General features: G+C 42.4%; 1 protein-coding gene across 2 annotated transcripts in view; it reads right to left on the bottom strand.

Moving 5' to 3' along the window:
* Positions 1 to 12,066: 12,066 nt before the first annotated feature.
* RTN1 (reticulon 1) overlaps positions 12,067 to 20,389 on the bottom strand; it is a 127,160-nt gene continuing 118,837 nt past the window's right edge. For both annotated transcript variants that reach the window (XM_035551218.2, XM_035551219.2), the window contains 6 exons: positions 16,889 to 17,096; positions 15,852 to 15,990; positions 14,916 to 14,985; positions 14,489 to 14,535; positions 14,339 to 14,397; positions 12,067 to 12,867 (listed from right to left, as the gene is read on the bottom strand). In XM_035551218.2, coding sequence (XP_035407111.1) covers positions 12,825 to 12,867; positions 14,339 to 14,397; positions 14,489 to 14,535; positions 14,916 to 14,985; positions 15,852 to 15,990; positions 16,889 to 17,096 — 566 coding nt within the window. In that variant the 3' untranslated portion in view covers positions 12,067 to 12,824. The remainder of the gene's footprint in view (positions 12,868 to 14,338; positions 14,398 to 14,488; positions 14,536 to 14,915; positions 14,986 to 15,851; positions 15,991 to 16,888; positions 17,097 to 20,389) is intronic.

Raw genomic sequence — 20,389 nt, 5'->3', positions numbered from 1 at the left:
AGGTGATCTGTAATTTATGATCTGTAACAGATGATTCTGTAACTTATGGCTCTCAGCAGGAGAGATGTCAGAAAACAAATCTATGTATGTAGCAAGCAGTAGAGTGGATTGTTTAAGGGCAGAATTTGCCCCAGCTTTGTCATTTAGTAGTAATTCTAGACAATTCTTTCTAATGACAGCAGTCTGAAACCACAGTCTCTTTACCATCTTAAAATCAACAGAACTATTAGCTATTTTCTTCAGAAATATAATTTAGGGCACATTGTGCAAAAATAAAAAAATCCATGTTAAAATCTATGTTTTCCTAGTGAAGTTTTTGGTTCGTTTTTGTTGTTGTTTTTTGTTTGTTTGTTTTTTTCCTTGTCCTTTAGGTCATCTCTCTTCTAAACCCCCTCTTGATTTTTTTTTATTTATTTGATTTTCTCTTTTGTTCTTTTACTTGCTCCCTCAAAACCTGTTTCCTAGATGAAACACCTCCTTCAGAAAGAAATGATGAGATATAGCATTCAGATATTTTCAATTTCCTCCCATGCCAGTTATTAAACCAAAACTAAACACCAAATGTAAACCGACATTAGTGATGTATAGTTTCTCATATACAGCTTTTCTATCAAAAAAAGATCCTTCTGAGAGGTCTTGCCATTTTTTTTCTTACCTGCTGCTCCCAAATTCACCTTTTTATGACACCTACTTCACTTCCAAAACTCTTTTCATCAAACCTTTGAGCCTTTTAAAAGTGTCAAGCAAGGCGACATGCAAAAAATGTCAGCTATCTATTTTCAGCCCCTCTCCCGACCTCTCTCATTCAGTGCCACAAGCACAAGCTTCTCACTCCAAAACAGCGTCAGTCACAGTTTATCCCCTCCACACAGCAGTGTCACTGCTTTGTCACACCTGAAAGCCCTTCTCAAAACCCCTGGTTTCTTAGGGCACGTGATGGACTGCAGCCTGGCAGTGGCAAGGAGGGCAAAGTACTGTGACCACAGGCATTCACTGGTGGAGTATTCCACATCAAATTAGATCTCTTCCTATGGCTTATGTCACCCCAAGCCATTCGCCTCATCTGTGCGTGGCTTTTTCTGACCTCTAGGTTTTAAGCTCTATTAGGAACATAATATCTGTACAGCCTTTGAAACTAAGCTGTTGAGATAATGCCCTAAAACAAATCTCAGAAGTAATGGGGAAGCTCAGGCCCTTGTTCCCTCATCTGACAGCTCAAGCTTCCAAAAGTGAGTTTTTGCGATATACATCCATAACCACAGGCTGTGCCCAATCCTGGCTATTTATAAGAAACCAGTTTTAATAGACGAAAATAACTTTCCATCACAGTTAAACAGACTTGACAGCAATGGAAAGTTTTGAATGTTCTGAAATGGGAAAATTCGAAGTGATAACCAGAGGCAATGTCCTCCAGCATGGAATCCATCCTTTGGGATTGCTCAGCCTTAATATGTCTGCCCCTGCTTCTCAAATAGGAGTGCTCTGGACCCAGATAAAACGTGTTTGAAATCTATCTCCTGTTAGTTAGTTTATTTGGTGCTTTTTATCTGGAAAACTATTACTCTTAGCACAATTTTCTTGCTTACACTTGAAGCAATCCTTCTCTTGCAATATGATTAATCTTTCCTTCTAAAGCAAATTGATTCTGTTTTTAGTCATGGCTTCATCTCCTTTGTGAAGACCTTTGCACCAAGTTGCTGATTGCTGAATTGTTCCAATTCTGCATCTCTGTAATCCATCCAGCTACCCTGAAAGCAAGCTGTATTTCCTACAAGAGGGACCATGATAAATGTGATTCTATAGGTGAAATTTATCATCCAAGGCGGCCCAACAGCTCCACAAGCAGGTTCTTGTCTGATACAGCCCAAGAAAAAATAACATTCAAGACAATTCAAGGGTTTCTAACCTCTCAGGAGCTGAAAAGAATGAGTTTGTTATCTACGCATATTTAAAATTTCTTTCTTCCTGCAGATACTATGCCACATTCTCACTTTGGAGGCTGAGGGGACCACAAGCATCTGTCTCGCACCACCTGCCACAGTGCATTGACATGCCTGACCACTGTGCAAAGCGCATTTTTTTTCTTAATGTGCCACCAGACTGCTGGTTGAACAAAGACTTTTCTCAACACTGCTCCACAACATCAGCACTGTGAGGAGGTTTGTGTTACAGGTAGAAACTGTAGCTGTCAGTGAAAACTCTTTTTAAGCAGTGTTTCCAGAAATAAGATGTAGTAGACAGGCTTAAAGAAAAGCCCTAGACATCTTCTCATAGGTGCTTGCCAAAAAGTCTTGGGAGTCCCACAGAGGAACCAGATGGCCACATATGTGATAATAAAACCAAAAGACAAGGAGGAAATGCATTAATAACCATGGCAGCCATCTCATTTAGAAACACACAGCCTACACAAAGCTCGTCTCCACCAAACACTTGCAGTGTCTCTTTCCTTTAGATTTTCCATCTCCTGTACCAACCCTAGTAAACCAGGCTGCAGGTGACCAGGAAGACAGTCCATGGCCAATGCAGCCATGGGGATAACATTAGCCATATTTTCTTAGGTGGATATTTAAAATGGTAAAAGTGAAGCAAAAAATAATAATACAAATAATAATAATAATAATAATAATAATAAAATCTGCTATTAAACCCCTATCACAACAGTACAAAATGTCGGCATTATGCCGTGCCAGGTTTGGGGCTCTCCCTGCTTCTGCCCATCCTGAGCTGGGGGGGCGCAGTCCCCAGGGAGACCAGTCCTCCTTCCATTATGGCAGAACCCACGTCCTGGCAGGGTGGACTGGAGGAGCCTCAGCAGTCCCCCAGGCCTTGCACTTGCTCACCGAGGCTCTGCAGGCGGTGGAGGGCAGCTGGTGCCACTTCAGAGGGCAACAGCACCACAGGGCCTGGCCGAGGCCTCAACATGGCAGCCGGGCTGGGCCTCAACATGGTGGCCAGGCCGGGCCTTGCTGTTGCCAGGCAAACAGGTTCTGTAGACCCAAGGCCACCCGCTGTCCCCTCAGCCCTGGGCAGAACTCCATGGAGCTCAGACTGGATTCTGAGAGAGATCAAAATATTGCGATAAACCAAGAAGAGTCTTGGACCACATATTAAATGGCTTTCTTGCAAACCTAGCACATACAGTACTGTTAGGTGCTCGCAGTTAAACTTGATAATTACTGGCCTTGGAGGCTTTGCTGGCATCCCAACCTGTCAAAACTTTGAAGACTTAAACATATTAATAATAAAGTTTAGACTCTTTATTTGTTGTTCTGAGCTACAGTTGAGTTATGTTTTGAAGCTTTCCTACGGATCTGTGATATTTAAAAACTATCTTTTTAAATGCAGTTATCTGTGCTTGCCTTATCACTGTAAAAACAGGGTAAAACCAACAAATATCGTCAATTCAGAACTTAAGACAGAATAACAATTGCACGAGTGAATATCAGGTGGCATTGCTGATTATTTCTATGTGAACTAAGCTCAAAGGTACAAATAATCAGCAGGGTAACATCTCTTCTTTTTAATTATCTAAAAGTCTAATAGGAAGTGCTGCAATTTTCCCCTGGAGATAACCAGCATGCTAGGAGATGGCCCCTTTCTTTCCTGCATATTTATGGCTGCTGCCACCTTGCCAAGCTATTACTGGAGACCTTCTTCATTCACAATCAGTATCAATTTATGGCTCAGCAAGGGACAATCAACAAAGGTGGTGCCACCCTTCACCTCTGGTTTCCTGAGAAATTGCTCGGGAAATTGAACCCTGCCAAGAACTACGATATATTAAATGATCTGCTGTTAACCCTATATGTACACTTGCAGGACCTGATCCCAAGCGAGATGAGTGTCTTCTTCTCTTGATGCTCACAGGAGATGTGGGCAGTCAGTGTATGCTGCCTTGCAAGCTGTGGCACACTTTTGGTAATGCTTTTGTGCAGCTTGAATGTGCAAAGTGCCTCCAGTCATCTCCTAGAATAGGTGATAATTTCCACAGTCTTCATTTCTCTGCAGGCAGAACAACAGTATGGCATTGTTTGGTCGTCCTTGGACTAGTAGAAGACCTATCTATAGCTTCTAGGAGACCTATCCCATCCAGCTAATAAAAAGCCATCTGTACATTGCATGACAGCTAATTTGTTAACTACAACATAAAGCCTTGTTAGGAAGAAAGGAAGAGCCCTCTTTTTCTGAAAACCCTTTGAAGTCTTAGGTTTCAATGAACTTACTGGTTCCAGAGAGTAAGCAATTTGGTACCTGGCCAGCAGCTGAAATTCAGGCACCTCTGGGCCAAGTAAACACAGTGATTTCTATAATGCTAAAGTACTGGGGGAAAGTTCTCAATTCTCTCAGTGTATTTAGCCCCTGAACTGGAAATTATACTTGCGGAAGAACTAGAGGTTGTTTTCTTTTCAGGCAATTAAGCACTTCTAGGTATTATTTTAACCATTCTTCCTGCCTTTTTTTTTTTTTTACCTCCCAATATTATGTCCTGCAGTTCTGGTGATATGTATGGTTTGGCAAAATGTATCAGTGGAATTACAGATTTTAATCTAAAAATAATACTAATTTTTCTGTTTCCTAGTAAAATATAACTTTTTTTTTTCCCCTGCAAAAACAGCCTCAGAAACAGGACTTCTGATGTGAAATAGTAACTTCAGTTCCAGCAGATATTTCAAAGCAGGGCTTTAGCAGAATTTAAAGCACTTCTGCTGAGTTGCAAAGGACTCCAAGTTCTTTCAAACTTAATAGAAAATTTCTAGTGGCTCAAGCATGAAAAGTCCTCCACAGGGTTGTCTCCTTTCCTATAGACACACCTTTTTGATTGCTGTCATGCTGCCCGTGCTAGTCCAGAAAGACCTTATCTGCAAATGTTGCTTTTGAACACCTGTCAAAGATGAGTGTGGTAAATGTGGTACAGACATAAAAAGCACATGCATGAGGAAAGGATAGGTCATAAATTAGGATGGTTTTACAACCACAGCAGGTCTTTTAAGCTATGAGATACTTTGATTTCTAGCTCTAGACTTCTAGGAATATATTGATGCCTTGTATCAGAAACAAATTCAGCTACTGTATTGATTACCAAATGGGGAAAGTCAAGTCCCTGCCCAGCTTTATGGTAAGAAGAACAAGACAATGCTTCACCAGCTTGCAAGAGCTAGAATAATAGCTTGGGATATTAGGCCTGAGTAAGCAGAGGTAGTGTTGTCTAGGAGGATCTGCACCCTCGTTCCTTTTACTATTTCAACATAAATGAAAACTTTATATCTCAGAAATCATTTGTTTATTAGAGGGTAAAAACTAAGAAGAGAATTCTAGTAGATTTTCCCTCATATTTGCATGTACCAGGAAAAAAAAAAAAGAAAAAAAAAGTTTTTCACTCATTTCTCTTATTCTATCCATAATAACCTGGATATACTCTAATCTGGTTTCCCTTTTCCCTGCACACAAAAGTATCATAGCAAACAGGATTCATACAGGGAAACACAGAACAGCCTTTCTTTTTAGCATCTTCCTGACTCCCAGGAAATAAGGGGAGACATGAAGCCCCATGTCTGACGAGCCTTTAAAATTTTGTCAAAAGTCTAGTGATGGCTTCACTGGTGTGTGATGTCTCTGCTGAACCTGAAATACCTTTCTTGGGATCAGAAAGATTTGTAATTAATATTAAATGGAAAGACAATCTTTTCTTCCCAAAGAGAGTAGGCCATGTGTAGACTGCTCTGGCTTCAGCAGATCTACTAATCTAAATCCAATGAGCATCTGTTATATTCTCTTCCTGCTAAATAAACACAGGACTTACTAACTGTTAATGCATTAGTGCAATAATTGCTGGGAAAAAAAAATATGTGTGCGAGTCCTTGCAATCATCTCTTGTAAACTCACATTCAGCACAAAAAGAGCCACATGGGGAACCGCCATCTGCTGATTTTATCAACACAGCAATCAGCATTGTGTGTAAACTATATCCTACCTTGGATGACTCTTAGATTCACAGTGCTTGTTTTTCACTCCTCTTTGGGAGTCAGTATTCCTCACCAATAATTAATTTTAATTTCCAAACAAAAAGCATGGAATGCAATTTCTCTTCCTGTATCAGCATTAAACATCTTAACTAAGCCCTAGCTTAGACAGAGTTCAGCCTTAATGGTGTTTAGCCTGATATACATTCAGAGAGCAAAAGTATCCCCCTTGCCAGCCTTCATTTTGCTAGTTTAATGAAGGCAAACCCTTCTGAGCTCCTTTCCTGTGATGGTCCCTACATTCTCTTGAATACCCTAATAGCACTTCTCTGCCCCACTGAGCACAATCATCCTCTGTTCAGCCCTCTGTTAGGCCACTGAGGGTTTTCTTGTCAATACTTGTTTCTAACCAGTGACCTTGTAGCCAACAAGAGAATTTTCTATTATCAATCAAGGACATGTCTTTGTATTTGCAATGCAAAATATCATCTTATTTTTAATGGGCTTCAAGACTGTCCAGTTCCTTCCACGTGGTATCCCATTTGTCCCCTGATACTTCACTACTTTGTATCTTTAACAAAGGTAATTAACATCCTCTGCAACTGGAGTAGTTTATTTCTTTTTCATTTTATGTATAAAAAATTGAAATATGTCTTGTATTTGGGATACTTCACTACTGACCTCTCTTTTTTTTTTTTTTTAATACTATCAATTGCCATCTGCTCCAGAAGATCTCCTTAAAATCTTCTATTAGTCATCATTTTATCTGGTTTACTTGTAATTTCTGTCATGGCACCATATCGGAGACTCGAGGTACATGACTCTGTAGCACTTTCTCTGTCTCATTTCTTTCACAAAACTTAGGTTACAATAACATAGTTCAACCTGCACAGAGTCCACAGCATTTCACTATAGAGAAAGGAAGACTGACTCAAGTTTCTTGTGACTGGAGAGCTGTAGGAGTACCTTTGGCTAAATGGCAGTAGACACAATGTTTTCTTTTAATTTTCACTATTGGCGTAGTATCTGAGTCATAGACTTGTGATTGCCATTGCAAAAGTGGGCGAGATAAAACACTTGGGACTAAGAGAGATTCTTGTTTATATCCTGATGTCAGAATTTAAATTTAATCTTGTTCCTGAAAGTGTTCAAAAGTGACACTAGTAGTATCAGGGTTTTATGCTCCTTAAGTTTTTTAAGGTGACATGAAAACTTGAAGTATACTTTCTGATAGTTTTGTTATCGTTAGTTCATCACAGCTCTCGATTTCAGATGAAAAAGCTTTTAACTCTCTAGGTTTTGAGGGGCAGGAGAGGTGAGGGAGGTTTCCAGGACAAAATTTCTGACTAGAAGGGGTAGGAGAGGTGCTTCCTCAAATGTGTTCTTCTGAGAAAGTCTGTCACCTCTTCCTAATTAAGTGCTGCAAATTTGCTGATAAATGACAAATTAAGCTGATGTTCGGCTGGTAACCATTCAGTAATTACGTTTATTCTGTGCCAGAGGTGATACTTTTTCACTCAGCATAACAGGCTGAGGATGCTGCTTTCTCCAAGCAAGCATCTGTGGAATTAGGAGGAATGAAATTGGGCCTCATGTCTAACTTGGCAAGTGAAGAATATTTTGTATGAAGACATCTACTATTCGAGTCACTCCGCTGCCTGGATATTACTTTTTTGTTGTTGTTGTTAAAGTTACACCTATAAAATACAGACTTTTTTGGCTAGTATGGGCTACTTTACATCACTTTGGCTATATTACAGGGCTGTAAAACGAAGCAAAAACATAACTAATATCCTCTTTATATCTCCCCCAGAAAGGAAATACAGGCAAAAGGGCCTTACTGTGAATGACGATTAGCTTCACTGGGCTGAATTATTTTGCAACTTAAACAAAAAGAGCCATGAGGCTGCATAAATTGCAGCCTTGAGGGTGAGTCACTTTGATATTCATTGAACACGAGCAGTGAGTACGAGTTGCTTGTTCAGCTGCAGACATGAGGGAGCAGCAATAAAAGCACGTCAGGCACACTTTATCTTTTGGCTTTTGTAGATGAACTCTTTCTGCAGTTCTTTCCTATCACTTTGTTTTCATCCTGCTCTCTTCTGCGTCCCCCAGCATTTTGGTTGAGGCAGAGCAGGAATGAAAGGCGTGACAAGAAGATGGGCAATGCAGAGATGAGCAGATCCCAGACAACTGGGGCTTGCCGGAGTGCTGGTCAGTCTACCCACATACCTGCCTGTCCATGTAACCTCAGCTTGCTTTGCACACAGATGGTGATTTTCCCCTGCTTATAAATCTGACCCTCATGTAGCTGCAGCACTCTTTTCAGGGGAGCTGCAGAAGTGGTGAATATAGCTGCAAACTGCAGCAGGTTCAGGGGACGTCCTGGATCTTCAGAGCCCATCCTGCCCCACTAGCAGCTACCAATATGGAAAAGAAGGTAGAGCAGTTAAGTGGCACTTCCCAGGCATCAGACTTGCTAACCTGCAGCTACTTGGACTAGAGGCTGACCAGAGGAGAGCACCAGTAGCAGGGGAGCTGACTGTTCACTCACAAGCAAGTGCCAAAGGCAAGGAAATGCTCAGTTCAGGTAAGAACGAGATCAAGCCCAAGTACCTGCTTATGGTCAATTCTCATTTCCATGCGGATCTGTGGAGGATTGTCCAATTTGAGTATCTTTCCCCTGTCCTGCTGTAAAGCAGGGTTTCGCCACTCTCCTGTAAAGGTGCTGAGCAGCAAGAAAGCCCATCAGAAAGAAAGACTGTTCATTCCCCCCCTCCCCCCCCCCCTTTTTTTTTTCAGACATGGAAGCTACCGACTCTTCTCAGTGATTGTCTCACCCTTATCCAAATACTGTACGTCCCACAGTGACTGTGTGTGCCAGCCAGTGCCACCAGCCTCCCTCACGCCAGCAGCCTCACTCCACCGATTGCCTGCAACCCAGAAAGCTCGTATGCAAGGTCAGTGATGGAGCACCTTTTAATTCTGTGCCTGAGAAGACGACATTAAGAAGATTTGGGAAGAAATACAGAGGACTTGCTGTTTGCAAAGCTGCACTGGGTAAACACAGAAGCTTGCCACGTATTTCACTGGGCCCATATGGAAAAGGAAAGGCTGATGGGCTTACAGTCGACCGGCTTGTAACCCACCAGGACAGGGATGGGAGCCAGCTGCCATCTGAAAGCGTGCAGGGAGATAGCAAAAGCTGCAGGGAAGGAGATGGGCTCTCTTTAACTGGATTAGCTGCTCACAGAATATTATATCATTCTTATCTCCTTCAAATTCCGGGGTTTTCCTGACACTAATGTGTTTTGTGATCCTACTCTAACTAGATTAATATTAAAGAGCAGAGGAAGCGTAAAAGAGATCAGCATCAGCTCAGAAGTAAATAAATAGGCTAGAAGAGTAAAATAGTACTAAGACACTGAGAAGCAGGGAATCAAAGCTAAAGACATTAGAGTATTCCCACTTTGCATTAAATCACTGATGGAGTATTCTTTTCAAGGTACAGACACATATTCAAGTGACATAAAGCACTGACAGTTCTTCTGTAACTCTCAAACCTCTCCTTAATAGGTAGCATCTTAGGAGAAGGCTTATACATTTCCTGGAAGATACAGGTGAAACCACAGAGAATGTGTTTTAAAGTCATGGAGCCTAAAAAAGCTGCATTTGTAGGTGTAGAAGTTCTAACAATGTTTTTCTCCCAACAGCATGCCATTTCTGATTTCACATCCCTAAGCCCAAATTAAATTTACTTTAGTTCAAATGTAGTGCAGTCACTTGGGCTGGCTTTCAAAGGCAAGCTCAGCAAGTTTAGCAGATCAAAACACGATTCCTTATATTGGCCAGCCACTCCCAGCCACAGAAGGACTTCATTCAGACCTGTCCTTACATAGAAGGAAGCCTCACAGCTGAAATACTGACTGTAAAAACCTCTCTGCCTCTTCTCTCTAAAGGGAGTATCAGCATCTCAAACCGCCCAGAAGCAACAGGTGAGGGACACTGCTTGGGTGAGGCATCCAGCACACATCTAACTCCAACCACCTGAGCAAGCTCACTTACCTTGGTGGGTCTTCAAAGCATCCATGCACTTCTGTACCTTGTTAAGCAGCCTTTGGACTGGGGACCAACCTGCCCCCCAGAGCACTAGTGCTCTGGTGTGATTTCCAGGTTCCCCTGACAAGGAATGTTTGGAAGAGACAAAAATGGTTTAATGTCCACACACACACCCTCCAACACACATTTTGTCCAGGTAGTGTAAGCTGCTTCCCCAGCTTCACCTGCCTAAAGCTCTGGCAAGTTTGCTGCTTTTACTTGTCAAGCTGTTCTTCACTTTGAATGCAAATGAATTGAGTCACACATGTCTTTGAGTCACTCGGGTATCTTCAGCCACCCATGGTAATCATACTGAAATATTTTAAAAACCAACCAAACAGAACCAGAGCTCAGTGTTGTTGTTTTCTACTTGTTTGAAAATAAAAAAGAGATGTCAGTACAGCCCCTCCCATTATCCCTCCCTATATGCACAGGGCCTCTGTTACTGCGAGTTGTATAGCAGGACCAAGAGCTAGCAGAGGTTTGCAACAAGTCTTATGGAAGCTTTGGGCATGATGGCTTTTTGCATGCTCCCATCATCAAAGGTATCATGGAAACTCCTGCTGTGATCCCACTGCGGTGCCAGTGGCTGTGGGCAGCTCTAGCAGGCAGCACAAGCAGTCCGAGGTCCTCTGCTCCAGTACATCCCAGCATGGTCCTGCAAACTGCTTCCACCCACAGCACAAACACCTCCCAGCTGCTCAGCACCACTTGCTGATTTGCAGGCCGTTACTGCCAAATATATGGAAAGTCAGGATGGCTGCAAAGAAGCTTGGGTGCTGGTTTGGAGAGGTGTGGTGTGAGAAGAGAGAAAAGTAAAGAGGTCATAGGGGTGACTGCAGGGGTGCAGTCAGGGTGATGGGGCCTGGAGCAGAGGGCTGGGGGTTTTGACAGAGGGTGATGCTGGAGGAGACGAGAACGGGGGTCTTGAGCTCTCTTGATTTGAACTCTGCTATAATTTTCTTTTGTTTTATTTTATTTCCAAATATACAGGAGATTTAGCCTTTAAATCCTGCTTAGGATTCGGTATTGTAAAAAGCTGGTCTTGGGAACAACTGAATTGATGGTGCTAAGGAAAAACACATTTATAGGACCAGTGGGATGGGACATTAAATGTGGTCATTGCCAAAGTTATACATCGTCCATTTTAATGTAAGAGGCAGTTATATCTGGGGACAGGTGTTGAATTTTAAGTCCTGCCTGCAAACTACTCACGCTAAAACAAACATATTCCATTTGATCATAAGCAACAGGTGTCACATTGAGGTGTTCAAATAAGAGCAAAGAAGAATGTTTAAATATAAAACTTAAAAGAAAATAAGGGAATCTGAGACATATCACAAGAATTAACTAGCCTGCAGCCAAACCAATTTTTCTGCTACCTCTTCTTATGCATTTTTGTGATACACTTGTACATGGCCAAATAGCACTGCAGCCTGACCTAGGACAAATGTCACTATGTCCATGTGGAACAGATGAAGGTGAATTAAATGAAGAAATGCAAGAGATTTCAATTCAAAAAGTTCAGATAAATGTTTAAGGATCTAGTTCTTTGTGGGAAAAAAATGTTCTGCATAAAAATGTTCTGTGTTAGAAAATACATAAATGCAATTTGGTGGAAAAGGTTTTGATGTTCATATTTTATTAAAAAAAAAAGAATAAAAGATTTTCCACAGGTATGTTCTACAAATTGGAAAATCATTCAGCACTTAACCAATTTATTTGTTTTGAAGCACTTTATATAGTGCTGACATTTAAAAGCCTTCACCTTTGTACAAGAGCAAATCTTTATTTCAGTTCTCAGCCTCTGGGCTTAGAACTTTTCCTAAGATGTACTAAGATCTTTTTTTTAATTTCTGTTCTTTACTTATCGAGATGTGAAACTGAGGAATAAACTATGTAGTGCAGATGATTGTGTTAGACTGAACCATTTTCTGAGGCAAAGCATTTGTGGATGTGTCCAGTTTGCAAACATCAAGATAATCCCATTGGCAACAAGAGGGAGAACTTTTTACATTTAGTAACATTTATTTCTGCATTCGGTATCAAGTACATAAGTGCAAATATTCAGAGTCCATAATTAAGTCCATTAGGAACTACAGAGAATGTAATACAAATTGTAATAAATTTAACGAGCTGGAACTTTCCAGTTACCATACATTAAATCAGCCTGTCAATCCCTTACGACAAAAGTACTGGGTTTTGTTTTCGTTTTTTTGGAGTTATACAAAACTGATTACCATAAGTACCGATTACTGTTTATTTTATTTGTGCTGGAAAACACTAAAACATCAGTCTACAATTCTATATAGTTAATAAAGATGAATCCAACCAGCAACCCAGTGACGTAGAAGCAATTTTAACTATTGCATCAGTGCGCTAAGCAGGAAAGCCCCTAGCCACATATAACATTAAAAGTTATAGAAGCAATGCCAATAGAAGAAGGAAAAACACTAAAAAAATAAAATAAAAAAGGTCAATATTATTTAGGCTCTCACCATCATGCACTTTATAAGCAACACAAAAAACCACATCTAGTACACTTTTCTCTTTACTATACTTTAGTGCTTGACACAAGTGATTGCAAATATTCTAAGTGCAGAAGCAGCAGGGGAAAAGCACTGCTTCCGAGTTTTATCCTTCTAATATTATGGTGTCGAGAAAAAAAAGAACAATAAATTTGCAGTAAAGTGTAAGAACAGAGCTGTTTCACTCCAGATTCCCCCATTATTCACTACTGTAGGTGATGAATTCTTGATGTCTGCTTTACTCTGCCTTTCTCTTAGCACCTGGGATTTTAGCCTGAATCCTAGAAATAAAGAAAAGAAAAAGGTTTATATGGTCACGCAGCTATTTCATTCCAATGGATCCCCACTTGGAGTCTTAGCAAAGGGTAATTTTATTAGCTTGCATTTTGTGTGTTGTTGCAACAGGTGGGCTACAGTCTAATAAGAAATAGAGATGATGTCCATCCATGTGCTCCTAGAGGCCCCGAGTTGTAAATTCCCCATTTTTTCATGGGATATCCTCAGTGGTATTTTCCCACCCTTTTTTATCCTACTGTGGGCTATTGTCTACTGGAAGCCAGGAATGAAGTTAAAAAAAAAATTAAAAAATTAGTACAGACTTTTAGTCCTTCCTAAGGCTATGGGTTTGCAACATCACAAAAATACTGTCTGGAAATGTGCCCTGGAAGCCTCTGAATCAATCTCCTACCTGAGGCAGGACTATCGCCAATGCTAGATTAGGTTGGCCATGGCTTTGTCTTGCTTTGAAAACCTTCAGGGAAGGAAGTTCTGGCACCTCCCTGGGCGGCCTGCTCCAGTGCTATATTAACCTCCGAATGAAGAAGTTTCTCCAAATATCCAGCATCAACTTTCTAAGCTAGATTTGTGTTGTTGCTTCTTGCTATAACTTTTGCCACTACTGAGAACAGTTTGGCTGCATCATCTTTTAACTTCCTGTCAAGTAATTATAGCCTGCTATGACATAACCACTTAGCTCCCACTCTGTCAGGCAAAACAAACCCAGTTTCCTCAGCATCTCCATGTGGGCCACTTGCTCTCTGTCCCTCACCATCTTGTAGCCTTCCATTGGACACCTGTCGTTCAGTCAACTTTTGCAGAGCCATGTATTCAAGCTGCTGAGATGTATGGATGCACCTTTCAGTAATTCTCAACTGTTAAGAACTATGCTGAGACCCTCACTCTCCTCTTATGGATCCCACAAAAGCTTTTGCTAGGCAATGCATTAGGCCCCAGGGCAGACTACATCAACAATTTCATTCAGTTCTGACCATTTTGATGGTTTGCGACACTCAAGGTCATGGTGATTCCAGATATTTGTTTTCTCTAACAGGGTGCTGTTCTAATTCCCACTTTGTTTATTAACATTATTATTAACTCTAATGGACAGCATCCCTGAATGCAAAAGGGCAGGCTGGGGCAGTCAGTGAGGAAGAGTTAACACATTCCTTGTGGTGTGGTCGGTCCTGGCCAGGTATGGACATCAGACCCTGTTTGGGCTGCTCCATCCTCATCCCTCAAAGGGCAGGGGAGGGGAGAGAAGTTTGCAGGATCACAGCTCTGCCTCAGCCTACACTCATCTGAGAAGGACCGTGTTCCTCCAGGGATCTACCCTCTTGTAGGCTCCTTCATGCCAGGAGCTGGGAGGACATCATTCACGGGACACGTTGTCCCCGGGACCACCCAGCTCTTAGCTACCCCAGCATACCACAACCTCGCAGCAGGACACTTGGTCAAGTCTGCTGCTGAACTCACTTTGCCACAACAGTGTTTATGTGGGTCCGCACAAGTCCCAAGTATTGATCAATCTGTGCCTGCAAGGAGCAAAAGGAGACAAAGTCAGTGGGGCATCAAGAATGTACAACCACCCATGCACCCGAACTGCAGAGCTGCAGGTGGACTTACCTGGTATTTGTCATATACAACAGGGAGAGTAAACATAGACACCACAGCTGAGGAGAAAAAGAGCACAGTGTTAAATTCCTGCTGATCAGATTCCTCCAGAGAAGAGACCTACTTCGAGCAGGGACACACACTTATCATGCCACTTGGTCAGCTGATCCACCAGGGATCTTCCTATTAAAAATGAACTTTGCTCAAACCTTCCAAATACGGATTTTCCCAGTTCTCTGGGACTAGTAGATACAGACGCGTAAAATACAAATTGGTTCTAGCAGGGCAGACAACAGAATAGGAATAATGAATAAGAGAAAATACAAGTTGATGGTTTAACTGTGGGGAAGGCACAACAAAGAGAGGCTGTTTTGCCTACAACAAAATCACCAGGGAATTAGAGTTAAAAATAGATTTAAAAAGAAATGATAATTTTTACCCATTATCAGAAGAGTCAGGCCATTGAAGAGGGCTCCCACATAAGTCAGCAGCCACATTAGTACTGCAAACTAAATTAAGGACAGATCATTACATCACCTCCAGTGTCAGCATAAGAAGGAATGAGTTCACTTAACTAGCTAATATAATGGCACATTAGCCTTTTTTAATGTGTAAAGGGACTTGTTAAGTAAGGCACATTAAGAACTAGGTACGTTTTCTGAGTGTATAAACCCATTTTCCCTCCTGCAGATCACTGCTTCATACTCTCTTAGCTGAGCTTTCACGTATATTTAGTGTTTAATTGCATACATTTAGGACCCTGCATCCAATTTTGATGAAGGCAAGGGTCATCCCACACAAGTTAATCACAACCCCACAGTGATAATCCCAGTGACTGAAAAGCCTTGAGGGCTGGGAGATGGGTACATTTTTCTAAAAACCTTTAGTAATTTAGCAGCCTAACCCATGTCTGCTCCCTTAATGATCTTCCCTTTGCTCTGGAGAACACCTGCTTGGGTGTAAGGCTGAAAATAAATTGCTACCTCAGCAGGGAGGGAAAGAGGGCATTCCTCCACAGCAGGAAAGGCCACCATTATAGGAAAGCCAGATCGCCAGAGGGATTAGAGGGGAACACGCCATTTTGTGGTAAGGTCATAGAGAGCACAACACAGAGATGCTTCCAGACCTGCCGTGGTATTTAGCTGGTCCTGCACCTTTTGTAACTCCTGTATTACGGATAAATAACTTCAACTGCGGATTGCCAAACCTCTAAGCTACTGGAAGCAAGCAGATTGGAAACCAAGTAGGAGAACAACTTTAATATCTAGCTACACAAAACTAGGTTTTATAAGGACAGTGTCAACAAGGGAAGCAGCACTTTGAAATGTAAATTGATCCTCCAGAGAGGGGTTAAAAATATTTAAAGCAATCCTACTTTTAAAGAATCCACGAGGTCCTGAACGAGAAAGAGTCTCCTCAGCTCTTTGACTGTGCTGTTGACGTATAGCTGGAGACAGTCTGTGTACTTCTGAATCTGGTCCTGTGAGAGATTCATTTCCATATCCAAGTAGGCTCTGCCAGAAACACAGGTCTGGTTACAAACCCAGCCAGGTTCACCTGCCTTGCACACTTGTACCTGTCTCCCCATCACTCCCTCCTCCCCAGCCCTCATTTCTTTGCAGCTGGAGCAATGTGTCCCCTTCCTGTGGGCACAGAGCCACCAGCACACACCATTTTTGCCATGCACGACCTGTCTCCCTGGGCAATTGCTGTGCTGGGTCTGTTTGCCTGCAGCCTTGCCCTGTCCACATGCAGAGCCCAGTTTGGATGGTCTCTCTCTTTACTATTCCCAAAGGTGGGGTACAAATCCTAGCTGGGGTGGTTCCCCACAAGTCTGACCTGGTTCACAGGTCACTACTCATTGGCACAGCAGAGGAGAAAGCATCGCTGCTCTGGGGGGACAAACAGCCCAGACCCTGCAGAGGGTGGGGAGAGCTTAACCAGCACCAGCACCCCACAGTGATGCACTGCCCCATCACGGCCTAGCAGGGCTGGAGAAAAGATATAAACAGTTCCCCTATGTGCCCAATAGAGCATGCCCTGAAGCAATACTCTTTCTACTTGCAGAGATTCTGTATCATCAGTAGCTCTAGTGAAACCCCTTTTCTCCATTTACTTATAATTTTTATGATCTTTTGACTTTGAGGAAAAAAAAAAGCCTGTGTCTCAGAGGATGATTGCTTTTGTAATTGTTCTTTCTTTTTTTTTTCTTTTTTCTTTTTTTCCCCCAGAATCTAAGCCAATATTGCCTTACAGCTCTCGAGACTCTGGACAATAGCAAAAAATATTTCCTCTGTTATGAGCAAGAATTTTATCTGGTATAAAAGCAGCAGCTGAAGAAACATGAATTGCCACAAGGAATGGATCCTCCACAAGATAAATGGCCCCCAGCCATGACTATAGAGCACTCACTTGAAGGGATGGCCCTCATCCGTCTTCTGCACGGCCTGTAGGACCGATTTGTAGATTCTGAAGCTAATGGTGGCCGAGAGGCCGGCGAGGGCCAGGTAGGCCACGACGCTGACAACGCTGAACTGGGTCAGGGAGAAGAGCAGCAACAGGAGGCTGCCGAACACGATCCCTGTCTGCTTGATGTCGCGCCAGTACAACAGATCGATAGCTGGGGAGAGAAGACCAACATGTTAAAGGCGGGAGCTGGGAGGGTATCAAGGCCGCTGCGATGCTTGGGTCCTTCGCTGGAGGAGAAAGGGAGGAGAGATGGTCCTGCTCACATCTGTCACCTGGAATTTCCTTTCCTGAGAGCAGCTCAGTGACTTCAGGGATGCATGGAGGAAATGAGGATTGATCACCTGCTTGAAATCCTTGTATTTCATGCATTCGTGTTAAAGGTGGATGATTATCCCCAACCACAGCATGGGGGGTGTCTTGCGAGGGCAAGGCAAATGCAAACTGGGGTTTGTGTTGTTGGTAGGGTTGTATGAAAATTTGCACCCCAACTTGCATTTACCTACTCTCCGACTAAGAAAAGTACCTATTGTACATTGAAATTTCAAATTATTATTATTTGTTTGGTCACAAGTCCAAATGCCAATTTTTTTTCCACTTCTGGATCAAAACATGTTCAAGTTTTGGTTGTTGATAAATGAATGAGATAGTTTGGGGTTAGCCACAATAAACCAGTTTCCCATTCAAACTTATGACAATATAGTTTTGTTATTTCTTTAGTTCTAAGAAAGGAAAAAACTCCTGGTTTTGCCACCTCTTAACAGTTATGTGTGTAGGAAACCATTTAGTTACATGAGTAAGAAACAAATGTGACCTTAAAATGCAGAATAATTCCTCTTACTGCTGCAAATCTGAACATCTCAGAAATATTTTAAAAAACTTTTCTATTTTGTAGATAACTTTCCTTGTCTAGATACATGGGAGGTGTTAGTTAGAACAAAACAAGCATAGAAAACCATTTTCCAACAATATATTTTTACATCTGCAAAAGAGTTCATTTTGACCATGCTTTTTATTCCATTTGTAGAGCTTATCCTAGGCACTCCAGCAAACTATCCTACTGAAGGAATGCGCACTATAAAAGCAAAACGTTAAGAAATTATCATACATGTCCAGTCCACAAAGGTACATTTAATGCATTTGCACCGATAACCTGTTTCTAAGCGACTCCTCATCCAGCCGAAGAACAGGCTCATGACAATTTAAACAAAGCAGCTCTAATTTCACACACTGTCCTCATGAACAGCTTGAGCACAGCACCAGCCAAACAGATTTCAAAGATGCCACTTGTCAAATAATTCTGAACAAAGAGTAAATTCAGGAAAAATGCAATCTGTCAAAAGAAAATTCACAAACACAGAAAGAAACAAAATTAATCCAGCGTAGTAGTTCGTATCATCTAATCTCCAGAAACTGTGATTCACCACTGCCTGTTTCCCTTGAGTCAATGAGCCATTACTCATTACTATTACACATATTAGCATTGCTTTTCAAAGTAATGGGCTTGAGTGCAGAAATTGCTATTGTGTTACTGAACTCTGTTCCCTTCACGCAACATTCACGTCCTACTAACATCCATACACTACATCCACAGACACATCCATATACTACATCCATAGACACAATATAATAACTCTTTGATATTTCTATGTGTCAGCGCTCGACACTGGACTTGTGATCACAAGCGCGCACAACGAGATGGGTGTCATGTGTTGGAGTCCTGGGTGTGAGTACAGAAAATAGGGATCACACTTTCCAGTCATATGGCCATGTCTCCTTCCTGCCCATACCCAGGGAAATGGACTGGTCGATGCTCCAAAAATGCACTTATAGCCTAGGGCATGCACCAACACCAGGGAGGTGCGCAGCAGACCCAGCTGTGTCCACGCGGGCAGCTGGAGCTCCACAGGTTGCTTGCAGGGTTACAGGTTGGAGAGTGGGGCTTGCAAAGCATCCTTACAAAATGGCACCCAGAAGACAAGTGTGTGGTATTTACCGCTCTTGGCACTGTTTTTCAACGAGGACACTGCAAAATTCTGCAGCACAGCACAGTAACTGGTGTGCTTTCACCAGCAAGCATTTGGACAGGAGGTATTATTCACAGCTTGATCATTTTTATGCTTAAAAATTCCTGTCAGAAGATAGCATTGGAAATTTATGCAAATCTCACATTTTGAGGTACTTAAATTTTGTCATAAAATACATTCATATTAAATGAAGTGAGCACAGGTGAGCCAGCTCAGGATGCTGTATGCGGAATATCATCTGCTGATGAAACAAAACAGTCACGCACCGAGCAAGAAGGCAGTAGACAGGCAAACAAATGAGAGCTGAGCCAAAAAATTCCAACAGGCCATTTCAGTGGAGTTCCTTGAGTTATTAGCAATTGCTGATAAGACTCAAAATGTGCAACTAAGCACTCTCATCTTCTTTCTAGGATCTTCTACCTCACATCCCCTCAGACTGGGAGATTTTCTAAATTGCATTTTCTCATTCCTCTCATCAGGGAAGATGCTGAATGACCCAAGAGAGCCTTGTCTGTGTGTGTGGATATCCTGCAACCTGCCCCTTTCCTGCTGTGAGGTGACTGGGGTATATACTAAGCTGTAGCAAGGAAAGCCTCGCCACCACTCCGAGCGAAATGGAGAGAGGCCAAATGACACAGTTCTGGGGCTGTGTGCATGCGTGAGAGAGGAGATGAAAGGCAGCTGGCCTCTTTCGCCAGCCAAATGAGACCTGGGAGAGAGGGATCCTGTGTCTTTTAGACCTGACGCGAGTATTCCCATGTGCATGGAAAAAATTATGTGCCAACTGCTAGGTGGGAAACCTCAGGAGGAGGCAGATAGGGGTTTAAGGGTTCTTACGCAGCTGCCCTGGTTCCCAGGTAGTACCTGTCCCATCACTGTCTGGCATTGTCAACAGATGCCAAGAGGCAAAGCAACGAGAAATCTTCTCCTTCACCATCAGGTGAGCCCAAGACTGGATATATCAACCTCCTCCACACCCCAGTGTTCTGAATGAGGATGAAAATGAAAGGTGAAGTTGTAAGCCACATTTATATGTCTGCTTCGTGTTTCATCTCATCCTATATTCATACAAAATGACTCAGACAGCAAATGGCGTCCTCAAACACTTGCTGGCCCCATGGGTTTACTCCCTTCAACAGCTTATGATGTACAAATGGTGGTCTGGGTCTTTGAGAAAGGGCAGCTGCCTGTTCATCCCTACATATGCCAAATTACTGACCACCCAGGCTCAGACAGAGAGTGCATGGGGACACAGAGAGTGTGAGCTGAGCTGGAGCTGCTCATCTACACCCACCTCTCTGCTTGGCCAGGCTGCAACAGGCTCCGAGTCCAGCTCTCACATGGGGACATCAGTCCCCAGGGAAATCAGAGGAGAGGGCATGAATTAATGAAGTAATAATTAGATGCTTTGGTCAATGCT

This window comes from Cygnus atratus, chromosome 5, assembly GCF_013377495.2.
Source record: "Cygnus atratus isolate AKBS03 ecotype Queensland, Australia chromosome 5, CAtr_DNAZoo_HiC_assembly, whole genome shotgun sequence".
In the NCBI taxonomy this organism is placed as follows: domain Eukaryota; kingdom Metazoa; phylum Chordata; class Aves; order Anseriformes; family Anatidae; genus Cygnus; species Cygnus atratus.
Note: the sequence above shows the minus strand (reverse complement) of the source record. Positions and strands in the feature narration are given on the sequence as shown.